The sequence below is a fragment of the Cololabis saira genome, chromosome 22 (assembly GCF_033807715.1).
Source record: "Cololabis saira isolate AMF1-May2022 chromosome 22, fColSai1.1, whole genome shotgun sequence".
NCBI lineage: Eukaryota > Metazoa > Chordata > Actinopteri > Beloniformes > Belonidae > Cololabis > Cololabis saira.
The window spans coordinates 21,493,871-21,514,716 of record NC_084608.1 but is presented as its reverse complement, the minus strand read 5'-3'; the positions used below and the strand labels follow the sequence as shown (position 1 = coordinate 21,514,716).

The 20,846-nt window shown below is 38.3% G+C and overlaps 2 protein-coding genes across 4 annotated transcripts in view; one reads left to right on the top strand and one right to left on the bottom strand.

The window, feature by feature from the left end:
- Positions 1-4,704: 4,704 nt before the first annotated feature.
- Positions 4,705-10,401, bottom strand: adcyap1a (adenylate cyclase activating polypeptide 1a). Of its 3 annotated transcripts, none has more exons than XM_061713670.1 (7): positions 10,082-10,401; positions 9,784-9,885; positions 9,156-9,290; positions 8,524-8,628; positions 7,018-7,152; positions 6,377-6,497; positions 4,705-5,399 (listed from the first exon to the last, which is right to left on the bottom strand). In XM_061713670.1, exons 2-7 carry the CDS (start codon positions 9,879-9,881, stop codon positions 5,385-5,387), a joined length of 609 nt encoding a protein of 202 aa, XP_061569654.1. In that variant the 5' UTR covers positions 9,882-9,885; positions 10,082-10,401; the 3' UTR covers positions 4,705-5,384. The 3 variants fall into 3 exon arrangements, with proteins under 3 accessions (XP_061569654.1, XP_061569653.1, XP_061569655.1); XM_061713669.1 differs by having other exon boundaries at positions 9,784-9,888; positions 10,082-10,396; XM_061713671.1 differs by having other exon boundaries at positions 4,705-5,167; positions 9,784-9,888; positions 10,082-10,393.
- An 8,446-nt stretch (positions 10,402-18,847) lies between these two features.
- Positions 18,848-20,846, top strand: part of LOC133423697 (tyrosine-protein kinase yes-like) — a 38,320-nt gene continuing 36,321 nt past the window's right edge. The window contains exon 1 of the mRNA XM_061713988.1: positions 18,848-19,286. The gene's annotated coding sequence lies outside the window, so the exon portion shown is untranslated. The remainder of the gene's footprint in view (positions 19,287-20,846) is intronic.

Below are 20,846 nucleotides of genomic sequence, written 5' to 3'. Positions count from 1 at the left end.
GCTTTCTCTTTAAAACTTAAACAGTTATAAAGTATTACAAACTGTAACAATAGGGCAAACGCACAGCATTGTTTTGTATTTTGTGTCTTTCAAATAAAATACAATTTTTTTCCAGTCATATGTTCCTCTATCAAGGTTGTTAAAAAATACTGCTATAATATCGTATCGTATCGTTATCGTGACCTCAATATCGTGTATCGTACCGTATCGTGAGATTAGTGTATCGTTACACCCCTATCTTATACTAACAGTGACCATAGTTAGATGGCGTTATCTCCAACTGTTCACCCTCTCCACTCCAGATATTTGAGGTGCTAAAGGGTTAAAGGGTCTGTTGGTCCACTGAACCACAGAATAAGGCTCAATTATGGTGAACAGAAAACAAAATATATTGATCTCTCCATGGAGAAATGATGGGAAACATAACAGTCTGACACTGAAATGATGAAACTCATGGAGTTACATGATGAAAATGATAAAACTCGTGGATGAATGCCTTGTCAGTCTCTCTTTTTGCACCTAATTAAAGATTTGTTTTAAAAGAAATACCACCAGCCTGGGATTAGATGGAGAGAAATTGTCATTGATCAAACGTAATCGTCTTACGACACGAGAGACTGTATTTCTGATGGAACTATTTGTTGGAGCAGCGGTGAGCGTCAGCGGGGTTTGTCGTCACTTTTCAAGGCCTGGTGACTCTGTCTCTCCTTTGCATTCACACCTCAGGTTAGTTTTTTTAATTCACTTTAAATGAAGTAGAAATCCAAAGAAGAATAGTTTGTGACTGCTGTGAAGAGGAATGTGGCGTGGACGTGTTTCTCGGAGTGGAACTCTTTGAAGGACATCTTTTTTGTGATTATTGATTTCTTTCAGGCATGAGTGGTTAAAAACTTTCTGTAATTTTCTTGTATGCTCTTAAGGGAAAGTATTTTCTTACTTTCCTCTTAATGCTGTTATTTTATCTTTTGATAGTTTTTGTTGATTTTTATGTTTGTTGCCCTTCAGAATTAAAAACGATCCAGCAAGTTTTGTAAAGTCAGTTACACAACAAGTTGTCACAAATGCTCCTCACTTAGTAACAGAAGAATCAAAGTGTCAAATCAAGTGTAAAAAGAGAAAACTGTTGTTTCTCTGTCTTAGGAAGCAAGAAAACTGAAAGAATTGTTTTTTTGTCGTGAAGTAAGTTTTTTTTTTCACCTTGAGACTTTTTTCCTGCTGTAAATATACTCGAATTCAACAAAGCTGAAGTTTTGAACAACATGTCGGTTAACTACAGTGACAGCTAAATGATTTTAGCTGTTAGGGGCTATGAGATCAGATGAAGCCTGCACATGAGGGGATTTTCAAACCCCAACTTTCAAAAACCTGGAAAACCACAGATGGAAGGACAGTCTTTTGATATTATTACACTATGAATGAATACGCTAGAACAGATGTTTCAACCAGACATGAGATTGAACGGAAACTTGTGTGATCAAACGTGACTGAACAAAAGCAAAAATGTCCCTGGTTCTGCACATGGAGCGAATGGATCCACTCATGAAGGTACTGTGGTGTAATTCTACAGGCTAATCTCTCTTTTTTTATGATAAGAAATGGACAAAGCCTCTGTGAATAGTTTTGGGGGCTGTTTTTTTCAAGCTTTGAAAACTTTAAATCAAACTTTAAATCAAACAATCTGCCAGTTTATTAAAAAATGAGCAAACAAACCTGGCAGCCAGTTGGAGACACTCCCATCTAAAGCACACCACCTAAGCTCTGTCACCAACAGTAAGCTTAGTTCAGGTACCGCAAACTACTATCCCCTTATATTCTTTTCTGTTTGAATCTCTCCGTCTATCCTCATTTCAGATGTCATTTCTGTAGCAACATCAGAAAAGAAGACTACGGGAGCTGAAACAAGCACCCCACCGGCAAACCCTGATCCACCTAACCGACCTGTAAAGGTCATCAGTATTGTTTTATTTTCTTTTGGGGTACAACCATCCAACATGTAAGAATTAAGAATAAGAAGTGTTTAGTTTAATACTTAAGTATTCAGAAGCTCTTGTGTCATCATATTTTAATCTTTGCTAGTTCTAGAGTAGCTCTGCACCTAGTACAACGCCGAAATACTCAAATTATGCAGGTACACAAAGACAATAATAGAAAAGACAAACATTTCCAAAAACTTGGAGTAGCTAAGAGTGCTGTAAGAAGGGCCCTTCCCTTGGGTCCGTGGCCTTATACTGTTTCTGGAAATTAAATCCCATCTTTTGTGCATTACATAAAAAGGATCTGCTCAAACATAAAGACTATCGTTTAAAAGTCTAATGTGGCCCCTTTTAACTTTTCAGTCTTGTCTTCTCAAATAATTCATCCTTCTTGTACATTTCTAAACATAATTAGACCAGTTTTGTGTGTTTTTGTGCATGTTGGTTCCAGTGTGTGTGCCTGTCCGTGCACTGCTGTGAATCACCATGCATTACTCAGCCGCCATCTCTCCCTCTATGGGAGCCCGTTTATCCGACCCTCCCTGCAACTTGCCATTTCAGCCGTGCCGAAGACAACATAACTGAGACTGAAGTCATTTGAGTGAAATATATCCTCTGTGAGCTTGTGGTATACTCGCCAAGGCCACCGGCACCCCACCCACTCCAAACGCATCCTCCTGGGACCGGTTGCTTAGCAACACTGGCTGATTGGGTTAGCAGGGTTAAGAAAGGGTCTGGCACGGGCCGGAGGAATCAGATCACTCCCATTGATCATCCTCTGTGCGCGCTCCGCTGAGAGCTGAGGCTGCAGCCACAAAATCAAAGCCCTGCCTTCATGTCTGAGACGGGGTCATTACGCACACAGGCACACCCACACACACATGCACACGCACACACACAGGGGAGCTGAGAGACATGACAGTCTTAGTGTGATTACACAGCCAAACACCCCATACCACACATGCAGCAAGCACTCACACGATCTGACGGTAATTGAACCCCTATCAAGAGATTTTAGGTGTTACAAAGGGTGTGTGTGTGTGTCAGTGTGTGTGTTTGGGGGGTCCCATATAAGCTTTAAAAGTGTAGATATTATGAAACATGTGGATGTATTTATTGTCTGTAATTGAGTCTGACACACACGGGAAAACAAAGAGAAGAGGGTGGAGGGCGCAGGGCGGGGGGTGCAATTGTAAATGCCACCTGCTGCACCCACAGAGTGGGCGTCGACGCAAGGCAACACACTGCAACCGAAGCACATACACACGTCACTTTATTGCAGCTTTGTTACGATGATCACTTTCACACTTTTAATAACCGCAGTTTTACTTCGTTTTCATCTGATATTGTTACTTAATCATGTGATGCTTCATGAGGAAAGAGCTCATTCGCACAGAAACGACAGTCAACGCAGCTAAAATTGTCTTCGTTGGAACAGAAAGAAGCTTTATTATATTTCTAGGCAGCACGATTTCAAATTTTCAAGCTTAAGAGCTTTTAGTTTGTGGTCAAAAGACTAAAGTTTGTGTCAATCATTTGTGATAAGTCGACAGTGGTCGTTCATATCAACCGACTGGCTCCTGTTGTCACGTTTGGGTGTAGTCGTTGAGTGAAGCGGGAGACCATACCTCATCTCATGACCTGCCAAGTAATCTTTGAAAGTGCATGACCTTTTGTGAGCAGGTTTTCCACAGAAGGGCTCCAGAATGGGTCTGGGTATTACAAACCATCTGACATGTCACATGTCGAACATCAAGAAACGACAGAAAGGTTAAAAGCAAAAAGACTGCAGCATGTCTGGTGCAGTCTGCTTAAAAGAAGTGTGACTACATGCCAAACTGAGCCAGTTCCTCATCTTCGTTGTGTCAGAAACAGCAAAAAAAATCCTGATTTATTTTCATAAAGTGAGCAAAAACACACAGCTTCAACCTTAAAGCTTGGTGATAAACTGAATTTAAAGCATAGATTACACAGAACTTCCTGCAGGTATCAGGTCCATATCCAGTATAATGTAAATGAGTTTGAACTAGTCACTTTTATAGGCTAAAATATCTTAGTTAATCTGTGGGACATCGATAATCTTAAAGACAGAAGATGGATCATTTATATTTCATCTCTTTTGATGCAGAGAGAAACTTGCAGAAGGTTCTAGATATAAAATCATTTCCACATCAAGTCCACTGCTCTTGAAGGTTTTATAAAGTATGATGGGGCTTTAAATCCTTAAACTGTGTGGTTCCATGTACAATCCTCTCCAGGCATGCATGCCGGCTCTTTTGGGTCAACATTGTTGCATATAGCAGCGTTGAGCCCAGCCAACTGTTCCTGCAGGGTGGCGACGGCTGAACTCGTGGAGGGTGTAAAGTGCAGTGAGGCCGTGTGTGTCGCGGGCCGGGTGATCCCTCCCACGACTCTTTGCTCATGCTGTCCCGTTGGGAGGCAGACACCCGGCCAACTGGTGTCACCGCTCCTCCGCCAAACCCAGTGAGTCACGGTAAAAAACAAGGCAGGGACTTTCTGTCTCTTTTCTCTCAATGCTTTCCGTCTTTTCTTTTTTTTTTTGATGGGTTTGCTGATTTATTCTGCAGCATCCTGAGGTTATTGACACATTTCCATTGAAATAATGTCAGTCTCATGACTGGGTTCATCCTCTAAAGTGTGCTTCAGATTCACGGGGACACGGTTTCAAAGATTAGACGAAATATGTGTTGTTTACAAAAATTTATTCATACAAATCTTACAACACCTTTTTTTTTTAGACATTTATTGACCCTGGTAGGTCGCCATTTGAAGTAGTAATCTAATATTCACTTTCCACACAGTAAATATATATATTTATATATATCTTTGAAGATTATTTTATTTTTGTAAGGCTATTGGCGCTTTCATTATCATACATGTAATGATTCATGGGGAAACTGCCGCTTCCCTCTGTTTGGATGAAATTCTAACGCTCTAAAACAAAGTGCAAAAGAAAGCAGTGCAAACAAGAACGACTGACATCTAAGCTGACCGATGCTTGAGGTCTTATCAAACATCTGTGTAGCACAAAGACAACAACGACAAAAAAGGGGGTGAAATGTGAGCTGATGATGTGCAGCATTGTAGGGCCACTATAGCCATCTGTGATTCATGGCGGTTTAAAAGTCGATGCAAGGCACCACAGCCGCAAACTGCTCCCTGCGTCACAAAGCCTGGAGGGGAATGCAAAATTAAAGAAAGATTGATACATCAAACACAAACGGAAAAACTTTACCCTGTCGTTTGCATTCCTTTCATGCCCTCGCAAATTTGGTAAGAAGTGTGCAGATGGTTAGTTTTCCTTCTGACCATATTATACTGGATACATTTTGCCTGATCCCTTTGATTTTATCATGTTCATGGTCAGTTGGGCCACCCGTGGCATCTCCCTTAATGTGTTATGTTCTATAGAAAAACAAAAGCATAGAAAATAACCACTCTATTTTTCTGTAGCTTTATCTTCACACATGATTTTAAAAGTAGATTACAAATCATCCAGAAGCCATAAAGCATCGTATCAGTCTGAGACAGAGCAGTCAAGTACATTCAGGTTCACTGGGATTCTTCGATGGCAGAGAACAAAACACAAGAACATCCACCAATAACAGGAATGTAAGTCTGTAGTAGTCAGAGAGCAAGCAAAACCATCTAGTTGTCTGCACAGATGCGGTGGCTAGTGAAATTACTTTAATCATGCAGTCTATTGTAGTTTGTACATCGGTTCACATGACAGAGAAGGGAAGCACAATAGATCCAGAGGGTTCAAACACAAGAGTTCAAACTGCCTCGTACGTCTCTCACAGAAAACAAACTGATGGAGAAGTCACCATGTAACAAGTATCATTTCTTATTTTTCTGTTTATTCCTCTTTTCTTTTTTTTTATATATATATATATAGTTGCCTGATGGTGCTGCAGATGCCAGTGATACTTATTATATGGGCAGGGAGACATGAGAAAACCTTGGGCAGAACCAGTTGATAGAAACAAAAGATTGGCACTTTACATGAGTCAAATGTGTAAGCTCACTTTGGAAACACTGTGGAAGAAAAATAAAGGCGAGAAGAACCTCAAATATACTCTGTTTCTCCTCTCAGATTTGGGAACTTCAATTAAAAACAACCAGATTTATTAAATTCTTTTTTTTTATTCTATGTTTTTTACTCAGAAATGATGTGTTCATCATATTATGGGCCTTTCAGCGTGTATACATGCTGTCATACACCTGGAGTCAAAATCTGTGAGAAAGGAGCACAGGTGAGGTGGAAGAAGAGCTGGATCTGAGTGTTTGAAGTGAAATCACAAGGCGAGAGGAGGAAAACAGAAGAAGAGGAGGGGCGTGAGAAGCCCCTGCCAGGACTCGGAAAGGAGCTGGAAACTCACCGCAAATTCGGGAGAGAACTGTTTCAGCCAGTCTCCCAAAAAAGCGTCAAACTCTTCCCCATCCGGGAGGGCATCAAAGTCTATCTCTTGGAGGATTTGGTGAAAACTTATGTCTTCAAGGCTGTTGTGAATAAAGACAACTAAACTCTTAATGTCACTCTTTAAAAAAGAAAATAAAAACAGGCAGAATTGAATGCATTGATTGTCTTTTAAACTATTCCATCCCCCTCTCTTTCATATCTCTTTACTAAATGTTTAAAAGACATGGCTGTTTGAGGAGACACGTGTGTCCTCTCAAAAATAATAACTATAAGTAATTTGTTCTAATTTAAAAAAAAAAAAGTCCACAGAGGAGATGTAAGCATCCTCGAGTGATTTAAATAAGAAAAAAGCAATATTATTATCAAAATATTCCTTTAATGGCTTACTTCATACAGAAATACATGTTTGAGAACACAAAAAGTGATCCACTGATTGGTCAGATCTTAAGATGACTTTATCTGGGGCTGCACACAAGTTATCCTTTAATTTTTTTATTTTTTTTTCCTTCTTTTTTTATTTTTTTTTAATTCAGGACAGGAAAAGGAGGCTGCTACAAATATGCCAGCCGCCGTCCTTTGTTTCTAATTCTCTGTCTATACCTTTTCCCCAGGACTGCTGCCAGGTATTTCTTGACTGCCATTTGCTTCCTGTAGCGGCTGTAGCTGTCTGTGAAGATCCCGTCCGAGTGTCTCTTGGACAGCGGCTCCGAGCTGTCCTCCAGAGCTTTCCCCCCGCTGCGAGAGAGCAGGAGACCCCCCATTAGCAACACACGGAAACCGTAAAGCCTGAATTATGGTTCTGCGTTAAATCGATGCAGAGCCTACGGCGTACCCCATGCCATACCCTAAAAAAATTACCCTAAAATAAAGTCGAAATGTCGAGATTAATGTTGAAATACAATTTCAAGAATAAAGTCGAATTTCGTCAATAAAGTCGGAATTTCGAGAATAAAGTTGAAATACAATTTCGTTAATAAAGTCAAAATTTCGTGAATAAAGTCGGAATTTTGAGAATAAAGTTGAAATACATTTCGACTTTTTTTTCAAAATTGTAAGCCTACTTCACATTATTCTCGACATTTCGACTTTTTTCTCGACATTTCGACTTTTTTCTCAACATTTCGACTTTTTTCTCAACATTTCGACATGAATCTCGACATTTCGACTTTTTTCTCGACATTTCGACTTTTTCTCGACATTTCGACTTTTTTCTCGACATTTTCGACTTTTGTGCATAATGCATAATACAGTGCATAATGTGCATAATGAAAAAAAAATATTCCTCCTCTAAAACATTATTTTTATTTTTCTCCTGTCTGGCCCTAATATTCTTCTGTAGATGTTGCACAGCAGTGGGGAGGATTTCAAAAGTCTACGTCGTAGGCTCTGCGTCGATTTAACGCGGAACCATCATTTAGGTTTAACGCGGAACCATAAATCAGCCTTAACAGGTGCGGCACATGAGCCCAGCCCTCCCCTGTGCGCTCAGTTTGCGGTGCGCTTCATACATCCATGTGCGCTTCAGCCAAACTGAGCCACCATCTTAAAGGGGAAATCACAACATAATCTGGCTCTCCATTTTGTTCAAAACAATACAGCTGGCTTTTGATGCATTGCAAGGGAAAGTGCACAGTCATTTCATGGGAGGAGTTTGCTGCAAACAAATAAATCTTGAAATGTGGCTTTTAATCTGAAAAACGCAGCCATGAACACTTGATCTGAACTTTTAATCGATCCCCTTGATAATTACATTAAGAGGTGATAGGCCCACTCGGAGCCGCAGCCCCTCCCTCCCCCAGGAACCACTGGGATTTAGTCCCCATGAATTATTCACATGGAAATAAACCTGTGCGCCTTCAAGGAGAGCCAGCTCAGACAATTACGCTTTCCAGAACGTTCAATTGCGCGCTCCTTTAACCATTCCTAAAAGCGTTTTGGAAGCGTGCTGGAATAAACTGGGACCACAGACATACATATAACAGCGTGAGTAATGAGCTTTCAAAGGACAAGTCAACAGAAACAAGTACGCACAAAGGACAGGTGACATGAGACATTTCTCTTTTTTTTAAAGAAATTAAAAGGTGACAACCAAGAAGATATTCTTACCCTACACGTTTTGCCATCAGAGAATGAAGGTATTTCCTTGCTGATAATTGACCCAGCGCTTTCCTGTAGGCTTTATTAAACATGCCGTCTGCATGTCTTTCCGTTCTGGGATGATAGATAGCCACACAGTAAAAGAAAAAATATACAAAAATAAAAAAAAAATCACCACACACCCAGCGCAAAACACATATCAAGTCTCTACGCTATGATAAAAAACTCCAGGTTGTGCGTGTAAACTTCAACCTATATTTTTTATTGACTTATTTAAAAACTCAAGGCCTACAGATAATAGGTTTATCACATTTTGTTTTTTTCAAGATAGTTTCTTTTGATTTTTATGGTCATCTTTATTCTTTGTCTTCTTTTTCCGAAGAAATCGACTATTCTGCCCATCTCCTGAATCAAATTTGACTTTCTAGTTCGTTTTTTCCCCCTTTACCGTGTTTGAAAAGAAACTTAAAAAGGACAGTAATAGAAATCAAAGTATTTCTTTCGTTACCACATTTCGACGCTACAGAACGAACGACACGGACAGACAGAAATACAGAAATACAGCAATGAGATGTGCAACATGGATGTCTCCAACGCTGAGGGGGTGGGAAAAAAAAAGTTGGGATGCTGATGATAATCACCTTTTCTCTGCCGGATAGAACAAACTGAAGACGTCTTCAGCGACAGAGGAGGGACTTCTCACCTCCATTTGGTCTCCGTCATAATCCAGGGACGGTAAGGAGTTGCCATCCTCGTCATAAATCTCACTGTCAAGTCTAAAAGAAACAAAAAGATATCTGTTTTCCAATCTTTGACCCTGCAATAGTAGATTTAGATGTTATTTGCGTATTTAAACTTATTTCAGGCTTAGACATGGGATCAAAATAACACCTTATGTGCGTAAATTAAAAATTCCCCATATCTGGTTTAAACAGGAATGTCCTTTGCTGACATGTATACTTTTTTTTCACATCAAATCGATTCCTATTAATTATCCAATCAGCAAATTGCCCAACTAATGGCTGCAGGTCAGATTGAGACTCTGTTCTTCACTGCCACAGCCGCCTAAATCACATTACCGCGGCTCCCCAGTGAATGCGTCTCAGCTCTATGGATTGGCTGTCAGATGTTGTTATCCAGCAACCCAACAGGATATTACACTCACTCACATAACTAACTGTAAATTAGATGGGGTCTTTAGGCTGTGCCCTCGGTGCAGTCGTGTCAAAGCCCCCCCTCCTTTAAAGCACACAAAGAGAGTTTTCATACCTAACACTTGGAAAGCTAATTCCCACAGGTGAGCAGTTGACGCTGTAATGCGTTATGATTCCATAGATGAGTAATGCTAAAGTCGCTTTACCGGACATTGTCCTGCTGAAAAAGACAAAAAAAGACATAATAAACAAACAAAAAAAAATAAAATAAAGACAGTTGTAATATTTTATCACAATGTGTAATTAATTTTACATGAGAGAGTTTATACAATCATATTATCAGTCAAAGACTTTCTCTAAGGTCGCCCCACTTTATCTTCCTTAAAACCCTTTATAAAAGTGAATTTTCTCACCAGTTGCAAGATGCTGGACGCGATCCGCTGAAAAGCTGAACTGGGAGAGTGAGATAGGATCTCTATCTCAGTCTCTCTCCCTCTCTTTCTCTCCTTCTCTCTTTCTCTCCCTCTATTCCCTCGGTTGAAGCGCGTCTCCTCCTCCGGCTCAGTTCTCGGGAACTTCTGCGTGTCGCCGCTTCATGGAGCATCAACAAAAGATCACCCAAACCGTCTTCTGCGGAAAACTTTCCTCCGTCCTCTGAAGTTAACTCCCCGCGGTTATTTTATCCTTGAATCAGAAAGGCATGCCTTTTTCACTTGTCACGTCGGTGAGGGGAGGAGGAGGAGGGGAAAGCCTGAATTATGGTTCTGCGTTAAGGAGGGGGTTGAAGGAGAGGAGGGTGAAGCAGGCGGTGCGTCATCGCCCCCGTCCCATTGGAGTGCAGCCGCTTTCCGCGTCAATGAAAGTTATATGAAAAAAAAAAGAAGAATGGATCACGCATTCAGAGATCATCATTAATTAAACTGAGAATTAATGTCAATATTTGACGTCACATCTCAACAAGCATCACGTGACCAGACTCTCTGAATGAAGCCTGTGGGGAATGGTGAGAGCTGTCCAGTGCTGAAATGTCTGTAGGAGCTGTCCGGGTACCGAAATAATCCAGAAGAACATCTATATGGGCATAAAGAGAAACTTGAGCAAGTGATAATTTCCTGTAGTTTACTATTTCAGCCTTGCTACAGTCAGAATCAATTACTCAACCAGAAACTAAAGTATTGTTTAGCAGGTGAACTCAAATTACGATCTGATCTTTTCTTTATTTTTCACTTCTTTATTTTATAAAATTTACTCTACATTTTTACATATATAAATATTTATGTTAACTTCTGTTTAGTCCACTTGTCCTCTCTGCTCTTTGAGCCAACACAGACTTTGAGATTCAATCTCAGATATACTTAATCCATCCCCGGAGGGATATAAATCATGTCTCAAAGGCAGTTGGCGTAATTAAACACTATGTCAGGTTTTTCCCCCACATAGTTCATCTAGTTTTATGGTCATGTTCCTTATTTATAGTAACACAATGTACCTATTCTCTTTAAAACATTTTTAACCCTTGTGATGACACATGTCTCTGATATTCTGGTGAGTAATCTGGAGATTTTTCAACCTATAAAAGCTCTGGAGTAGTGACACAGCCAATCTGGATAACTCAAAATGAGCAAACTTTGGGGAAAAACTACATTCCATCAGACATTACTTATTTTATATTTGTTTGTATTGTTTTCAATGTATTTATTGATGTAATTATGTCTCATCAAAGTCTCCACTGATGAAATGTATCCATCTGGTTTACTGTTAGAAAGGTTTATATACCTGAACATTCAGGCTGATATCCTCTCAGTCGATTCTCAACTCTTCCTTAACAGTTTTAGCAAAGTCAAAGGCCCCAGCATAAAATCAGATATAACTTTTGCTTGTTCTAATGCAGAGAGTATAAACATAAGTTGTTAAAAACATATTTTGAATAGCATTGTTTTATATCACCAACTAACAAATAATGTCAAAACAGTGATTTGAAAAAAAGCGCTTAGTTTACAAAAGCAACATAGGATATACACTCAAACTATATACATAATGATACATAATAGGTTAATTATTGTGTTTCAAAGTGGAGCTACTTCATCATTTATTTCCAAATCAAATCAACAAAAAGTTATATTTCAAAGTGGCGTAGGACAGTTCTGCTGGATTTTATGTCGTTGTTTTATTTCGGGGTTTTTTGTCAAATATATGATCTCTTTGTATTTGATGAACATTCTGGAGTTAAAACAACCCTAGGTCCATAATTAGATGGTAAAGAATGTAATTTTTTGTTAGGGACTAAAACAATATAAATCTGGACATGTGTGACGTCACAGTGATCAGGCAGAGAGTTATTTTAATAAATGTTTTCTACACAAATTTGCCTAAGCTTGTCAGTGGAGACGCTCTCCACACTATCAAGAAAGTGGAATAACATTTTAGTTTCTTCTAATGGGTTTAAAATATAAATTTATTTCGACGTAACTACAAACTGCATCTGTTCATGTTGTTTTTGCCCCTAATTAATGTTTAAGCCTTTCTCCATCTAATAATAGATCTTGTTTTGACCCTGGAATTTCTGGAATCCTTTGAAATCTTTTTGAAATAAATATGAAAAATGTTTGTGTGGATTATAAAGTTTGGGTATAATTGTTGATGGAAGAGCAAATCTCAGGCAAAGCAGCTCTCAGGTCATAAGGTGGAGTGAAATATCTAAAATGTTCCTTTGTGTGAAGTGCTATCATCTTAAAATTATTTTTAAAAAACTATTGCTTACTTTTGATTCGCTTATTTAATTTTTTCCCGTCAGCTTTTCTGTTGTGTTCACTATGAATCCGAAACATCGGTATGGATGCCATGAGTTGAATCTTCAGTGGGTGATTCAGACGAGTGGATCGTCTTTACTCTCTGACGTCGTGGCACAAAGCAGATCTTCATTTTGAATTCTTGAAAGTTAGAGGCAAAAAGAGGCTCCAACTCCAGGTGAGCACTGCACCCCAGTGGTGATGAAAGACACTGCACAGTCGTGTATCAGAGGAGCCCATAGGTTTTCAGTGTCATGTACGATAAAATAACAGGACAAAGACGTAAATTACAATGTTCAATGAATGTCAGAGTATCAGAAGGTTTTGACAATCATCCAAGCTTAAATCTAACAGGTATAAGAACCAAATAAATCATTTATCTGCCTTCATTTGCCATTATTTGTTAAATGGAAGGGGATTTGAAACACTCCTGCTTTTAAAGTGGGTCAGCCGCCTCTTGGATCCTCAACTGTGTAATTATGATTAACACGTCTAAGATAATTGTGAGATTCTCATGTCTGTCTTATATTGAAATGAATTGATCATTGTAAATTGGTAATTACTGATTCAGCTTCATTCATCTCTTAATAAGCACTTCTTCTGATGATAGCAGGAAATCTAAATCCAATTACTGAGAGCACAAGGCCCATATGAATGTTTATTTTGAATCAGTTGCAGCGCTTAAATGCTATTCTGTAAGAAAAAATATGACCAAACTCCTGGCTGGACAGGAAATGTCCTGTTTAAAGCTGGATGAAATCTATTACAGTGTATTTTCAGCATTTGTCACTAAATCCAGATGTGGGATTGAATCAATTTTGGTCATAAATGTGACATAAAATCCATCTACCGTAAGCTGTAATAGGCCAACTCATCCGTATTACTGACAAAGATAAAAACAATAAACTAAATTGTGCCTCTGTTTGTTCGGATGTGTCTGCAAACAGGAGCTTTATTGAATTCACATCATTTCGTATCTTTTACTTGGAAAAGACGCGATGAGCAATCACAGGAGACCACATGGAGCATGATGGAGCTTTATCACACCAAACAAGACAGCAGAGAAACATATGACTCACTCTAATTTTAGCTCTGTTAGCTTTTTATAGCAGCTGCCGGCGCTGACTGTTGTGTTTGAAGACTTTTATTGATGTTACTGTCTCGCGGCTCAAGTGTTGACAGAAGGTGGTTTTATTAATCTAATTTTAAAGGTGTGACGTGTGCGTGTGTGTGTGTGTGTGTGTGTGTGTGTGTGTGTGTGTGTGTGTGTGTGTGTGTGTGTGTGTGTGTGTGTGTGTGTGTGTGTGTGTGTGTGTGTGTGTGCATTACTCATGAAGAAAGGATGTGAATCTGTTTACTCTGTCAGTTAGTGGGGACAAAAAAAAACCATCCTCATAATGTAAAAGATTACGTTTTAGGGAAGAGTTTTGAGGTGAGAGGCAGGAAGTGAATGTAAGTCTGTGATGTCCTCGAAAGTAACAATAATACAACCGTATGAGCAAAAACAAAGTTTAAAAATTGCTCATTTTAATTTTAGTCATATCATTTTATCATCCCGGAGGTACAGTAATATATTAGCAAAATGTAAAACATACACCGTTACAGATGGCTGCTTATCAGTAAGGACTAGATTGGAATCATTTCAAACTGGATTTATTGTAAGTATACAAATGATTTTAGCACCCAGTAAATTACACATACAACTGGTACGTTGTCTATCCAAGCAGAAATTCCTGATAAAAGGTTCAATTTCATGTAAGTAAATGAGAGAGTCAACAGAGAGGGTATCTTGTCATAGCTGAGAGTGAAGACTGGTTAAAGGGTTTTATTGTATTTGCTGTACACCGAGGAGGATATTGGGATTAGTGGATGAAGATACAATATCAGTAAATGATAATGTCATTTCAGTGTCACAGCAACGGTCAAATGTTTCATCTCTATGTTAAACACCTCTGAACATCTGTTTAAAGATGATTTTATACTTAAACGGATCACTCACAGGTCAAGATGTTGGATAGAGTTTATATTCCATATTTAATGTGACTGAAGTAATTTCAATGTACTACAAAACAGAAAGACAGAAAAAGAATACAAATAAGCAAGAGATAATAAGTTGTGATTAACTTCAAGCGCAGGCACTGTGCTTGAAGGCAAGTTTTACCCGTCAATGACACTCTTTAAAGTAAGATTTGAGTGTCTAAACAGCTCTCGGGGTTTTGTTAGATTGTACGGAGTGTAACTTTTGTTTAGGGACCAAAACAATGTGAATGAAAGTAGTTTTAGGTGAGAACGGACATTGCAAAACTGCATTGAAGGTCAGCAGAGAGGGGAAGTCAACCTGCGTAGCAAAACATAATATGCTGTTTTAATGTTTTAAGCGTCTGAGAAGACTCAAAAATGTCATACCACATAAGTGAGTGAGGGGAGTTTTTACCTGCCATTGTTTATGTAATAATTGCTCGGGGGTTTATGTTCTGGGTCTCTGGAAAGCGTCTAGAGACAACATCTGTTGTATTAGACACTATACAAATAAAATTGAATTGAATTGAATTGAATAAGTGGAAGTATAAATAGTGTCTCTACAGACAAACTGAGAACGTTTTTACTTTGTCATTTTAGAAGTACAAGTCCACCACCGAACTGTCAACAGGTACAAAAGAAGGAGACTTCAGGACCTCAGCTTCCTACTTACTCATTGATATATAAATACTGATCCAGATCCATGGAAGGAGGTCTGTATGCATGCCCGCCGATAGGGGGGGGACAAACGGGTCTGTTGTCCCGCGCCCAGGGTAGGGGGGGGGCCCAGAACTGGGCACTCATTAATTTTTTTTTTTTTTTGTTTTTTTTTGTTTTTTTAATTCTCATTAAATTATGGAATCATTTTTCAAAATGTTTCAAAATATGGCTATTTGTGGAAAAAATATGTAGTATTTGAGTTACATAAAAGCTTGGTATTTGTTCTCTTCCTAATTGTCCTTGAAGTAGTGGTCAAGAACCCCCCACTCCCAACACAAAAATGGTTTGGCCGCTGATCAAAATTTGATGTAATCATTTAATTCAACCATTAGACTAGTCAAAATGTCCGATCAGCAAAAGTCCGGTGCTCAGAAAAGAAGAGAAAAGAGAAGAAGAGAAGAAGAAAATAGAGGCCTCAGAGATTCTCTACACAAATATTTTAAAAAGGTGGTGACGGTGAAGCTGGAATTAATAAAGTCAGCGTAGAGCAAGGTAAGAAACAGCGCAGCCAACGTTTACCAACCTTGTAACTTAATCTAACTGGCTAGCTCTAATGTTAACGTCCATTAGCTTGTATAAAAACCTGAAGAGCAGAGGGAGAGGAGAGGAAGAGGAGAAGGAGAGATCCGGGCGCAGGGGGGCCCATCTTAGATTATTTTTTCCGGGGCACCGGCAGGACTGTCAGCTGGCCTGTCTGTATGTATGAAGTGTTTTTTAAAAAAAGTACACTTTCTTTATCATACACGTTAAAATGACCTCCAACATCATGTTCATACATGCTCAACCAACACAAAATCATGGGATGTAACAAAACAAAAACAGATTTTGCCATATTTCAAAGCAACATTTAAAATATATTTTTATCTAATCTTATGTGTTTTATATTCTCTAACATTGTCTAAGAAAAATGTTTTATATTGACAAGAAAAAAAAGCTATAAACAATGTGTGATTACATGTTAGATAAACAATAATTTTAACCTATTTAACTTTAAATGAGCAGGAAGTAATCAGATTCAGGAAGTTATATATAATTTCAACAACATCTGGTCCACAGGTGGAGATTAGTGCGGAGATATGAATAATGTCTCTACTGTTTGGACAGACTTCCAGGTTTTCCTCCTTTCAAAATGAGTCGCAAACACAGAGAGGAAGTCGGCTGGAGTCAGGAAGGCTCAGATTTACCAGATTTATTTTCCCTTTTATTTGTCTGTTTTGTTGCCTAAAATAGCTTTTTTCTTTCCGTTAAAGTTCACTTGTGTGTTTCGTGCATCTGTGAGGTCAACTTAAAGACATTCATCACTTCAGTAAAAGTTTCTGCCTACTTTGATTACTTGTAAAAGTAAATATTAACTCACTCTGAGAAATGTTACTGAACTTTTTCATTTCAGTTATTTAAATGATCATCAAGAAAAACTTTCTGTTTCTGTGATTATTTTGTGTCTTGTGTAGTTGTGGTAATTTTGCTCTTTTATGTTTCCTATTTTTTTTAAGAGTTATCTTTGAAGGATTACTTTTTGTATACTTGAACAGTGACTTGTTTTCCTTTTTTAGGGAGGTGTATTTCTTTTGGTACTGAATTTGCACCTTTTCTGTTTCTCTGAACATCTTTGTGGGTATTTGGCGGTAGTTTGGACTCTATGCCTTTGCTGCAAATTTGTTCTGGTCTAATCATTGTTTTTTGCTTCTGCATTTTTCAGAGTTTCTTTGTGTAATTATGTTAATTTGAATTTTTCTCTGGTCTTTATGATTCTGACGCTGTTTTCCTCCATGTCACAGTTTGTTTGTGTGATTTTCCAATGTTGTCTCCTAATAAGCGCTTCAAATTCTCTTTGTTATTCCCACGTTTTTATCAGAAATTACTTGTGTAGCAACTCTTAAAAATAAATATTAATATTTATCATAAATAATACAATCTCTGCTGTTAATTCACCAGCACATATCCATCTACACATAGCCTCCGTGTACATCACATGAACATTAGTGTTTCATCATTGTTCACTTGCACAACAGTACTTTCTTTATATTATATGAATCACTCCACTGCACTATTGTATATATTGTATAATAATCAAAATCTGCACCACTGTACCTACCATATGGAAATAGTCTACCGTACCTGTAGCAATATACACTCCGCCACAAACATATTTACATATCATATTATACTGGATATCAGTACCTCTGTATAAATCATATGGGTTTTCTACAGTTACTGATTATGTACCTCTGCTCAGATGTAATCTGCATTTTATTGCCTTCTACCTGTAACATGTGCATTGACAATAAGGTTGAACCAAATCCAATAATATACATTGTAAATAATGGCACATGCTTGACCATGATAGAAAATATTATTGTGAATTAATAAGGGTGGGCCCTAGTATAATTCACTTCAATGCAGTTCAAAAATACTTCATGATCTAATGAATCCATTCATTAATTTATTAATTAATGTCCCATTGTGGTATAATACTAACGGTTAATAATTGTTAAATTAGTTTTTAATAGAACAGAAAGCCTTTATTGTCATTATAGATACAATAAAATGTAAAAGGCAACTCCTTAAAGTGTACAGATGTGGAAGACATCAAGAAGTTACACTGAACATTTCTATAAACTTTTAAGCTGATATATTAAATAATACATAGCAGATCCTTTTTTTTAAGAAAATTAAGTGTTTATTAAATATTGAAATGAAAAACACCCCTAGTTTTGTCTTTAACACTTTTTTTTTAAATAAAAGGACAACAACAGAATAAAAGAAACAACAGAACAAAACACTCACACATAAAAAAAAAATCAAACAAAATTAAAAACATTATAAATATATATATCACTTTGTCAATACATATAAGATTTCATTCAGAGGATATCCTATATACACTACATGGACAGAAGTATAGACATGTTCGGAGACAAAACATACACAAAAATCATGTTATGGGTCATTAGGGCTATTGTTTGTTGTATACCTCACCTATTTTTCCCATCTTTCTTCAAAAATATAAACTTGATTTCTAAGTCTCATTGTTATTTTTTCCATTCCATATATTTAATCTACAATATCCTTCCATTTAGAATTAATTAAATTGTCATCATTTAACCAATTTCTTGTCATTTGTTTAATTAATGCTACTCTAAAAAAAACTAAAAACAAGTGAGTATCCTTCCTCTTAATTCCTTCTGGTGTTTTACCAAGTAATAACACCAGTGGATTTATGAATCTTTTATTATTTATTTATTTATCTATTTTGTATTGAACTACTGTTTTATCGTTTTGACTATGGGGGTAGTGCAGAAGTCTCAGAAATATACGTAGCCTATCAAATATGATCAATCAGGCATTTAGAGGTTAAACTAGGATCTTTGTCACTGTGGAATTTTCCCGAGGTGCACTACAACTGACCGACCACTAGGGTGCGCCAAATACTGGGATTTCTGGATGAAAGCTGTGCCCAGCTGGTGGAGAGTTTTTCCTTTTTCTTATTTAAAAAAAAATATATATACATATATATATATATATTTATGTATGTATGAAACTATCTTCCACTGGCCGGTCTTTGTGTTCCCTCTCCTTACAGTAATACTTGTTTTGTGTATCTTATTGGTCGGTACAGCGTGCAGCCCTGCGGTCTCTCTCCCAGACCAGCTGCTGCAGACGGATCCGCGTCTCCAGCTGTGCGGCTCCGGCTCCGGTCCCGCAGGCTGCGTCGGCCATGTTGTTGTGTGGGGGTTGATGGAAGTTTGGTAGTAGGAAGTAGAGCCTGCAGAGCTCCGGGGCAGCTCCAGGATCCCACTTTCCCCTCTTTTGTTTGTGATCCCCGGCATGCCGCTGCAGGATTTCTCCTCCCTGCAGACCATGACTGTCTCCTCCACCTCCCCCTTCAGCCTGCACGCTTGCAACACTTGAGCCGCTTCTTTTTTTTATTCAACTTAAAGCAGTCTCTGCGCTGGATGGATGGAGTGATGGTGAGGGCGGCTCTGTCCCGGCTGGAGTAACTCGGATTTACTTGTCCCGATCAGATTTAAGGAGGAGAAGAGGGGGAGAAGAGGAGGAAAACACCCAGGAAAGACACCGATTTCAGAAGGTAAATAAACATTTGTCTTTGTCAGAGAGAGCTGCAGGATGGGCCGACGTGCAGCTGCTCTGCTGTCCGACCTGTCATCAACAAAGGAATAAAACCGTATAATAGGAATAACAGATAACCTTATGCGGATGTTCCATCTTTTATTAGTTGATCAGATTGACAGGAAGGAGTCAGCATGCGCTTTAAACCCCAGAGGAACAGAAAATACCGTGCATGACTATGATCACATTACAGATGAAATGATAATAATTGCATTAAATCATGGTATTTTTACCACAAACATGAGGCTCAATTGTCATTAGGGGCATATAATAGCAAAAAAAAAAAAAAAAAAAAAAACATGACATGCACTCATTTATTTTTTTCGTCTGGAGGCAAAAGTGTTTCCTTATCCAGGTCCAGATCACTGGCACATCAGGATGCAGTTACAGAAGGTCATGAAGACTTTTTACTGATGCTGTCAGCTTCTTTTCTTTCTTTTTTCCATCTGTGTTGTTAGGTCACCTTTGAAGTCTCACGGTGAAAAGTCAGACATAAAGTGAATGTGTCACATCCTGAACAGCTTTGCACTTTTGCACAACTATAACTGAATCACAGCTGCCTTAAAACCTTATAAGGGCAGGTGAGGGGCGTTAAAGGGAACTTCCGCACTGTCCTATGATGTTAAAATGTGGGAGCACTCATACTCACCACAGATATAACACAGTGACTCAGTTACATCTTTTGTCTTATCACTGTGAGTTGGGGTTTTTTTTTTAAGGGGAGAATGATTGAATCGATAAGATGATTGAAACTGTGCAACTGTGTCACTAGTCTGAAGCACAAACGGCTCCAACTTCCATGTTTTCATATGTGAAAATGTTCTAATTGTCTCATTCATACATTAGCTTAGATAGAAGAGGTTTTGTTAGAGGGAATCGGAAAGTTCAGCTCAGGATTTTGTAAATCCAGATGCCTGGGATATCTGATCTGATGTACTCCTTCTTTAACCTTGCTCCGTTTTCCGATAAAACTCTGTCATGTAAAAATATTACATGGCAGCTGCTACTTTGTGAAGGTTGACATCAGTAAATAGTTCAACCATCAGTAAGATTTCAGCTTTCAGCTCCATCATGTGACAAAGTGTCCTTGGGCAAGACGCAGAACCGTCCACAGAGTTCTGGATATTTTCATCAGTGAGTAACTGGAGAAAAACAGTTCTACTTTCTATTTTTAGAGTTCATTTATGTATATAGGAAGAATAAACTTTATGTAAAGCAGCCTAAACAAGAAAAAAAGTATAAAAGGAACATTAAAAAAAACAAAGTTTAATGATGTCATATTATACTGTATTATTTTGAGAAAGGAGATACATTTCTTTATGCGTGGGACCAAACCTTCAATAAGCGAGGAAGGTTTTGATGTTCAGGCCTTCAGGCAACACTGCATTAAAAACAGACACCACTCTCCTCAGGAGCAGCTGCTCAGACTCAGGACCACATCTAAAAACCAATCTCGGTGAAAACGTTTGATGCTGCATCTTTAAAATGTATAAAAGTCAAAACAATTCCTATCAAAGAA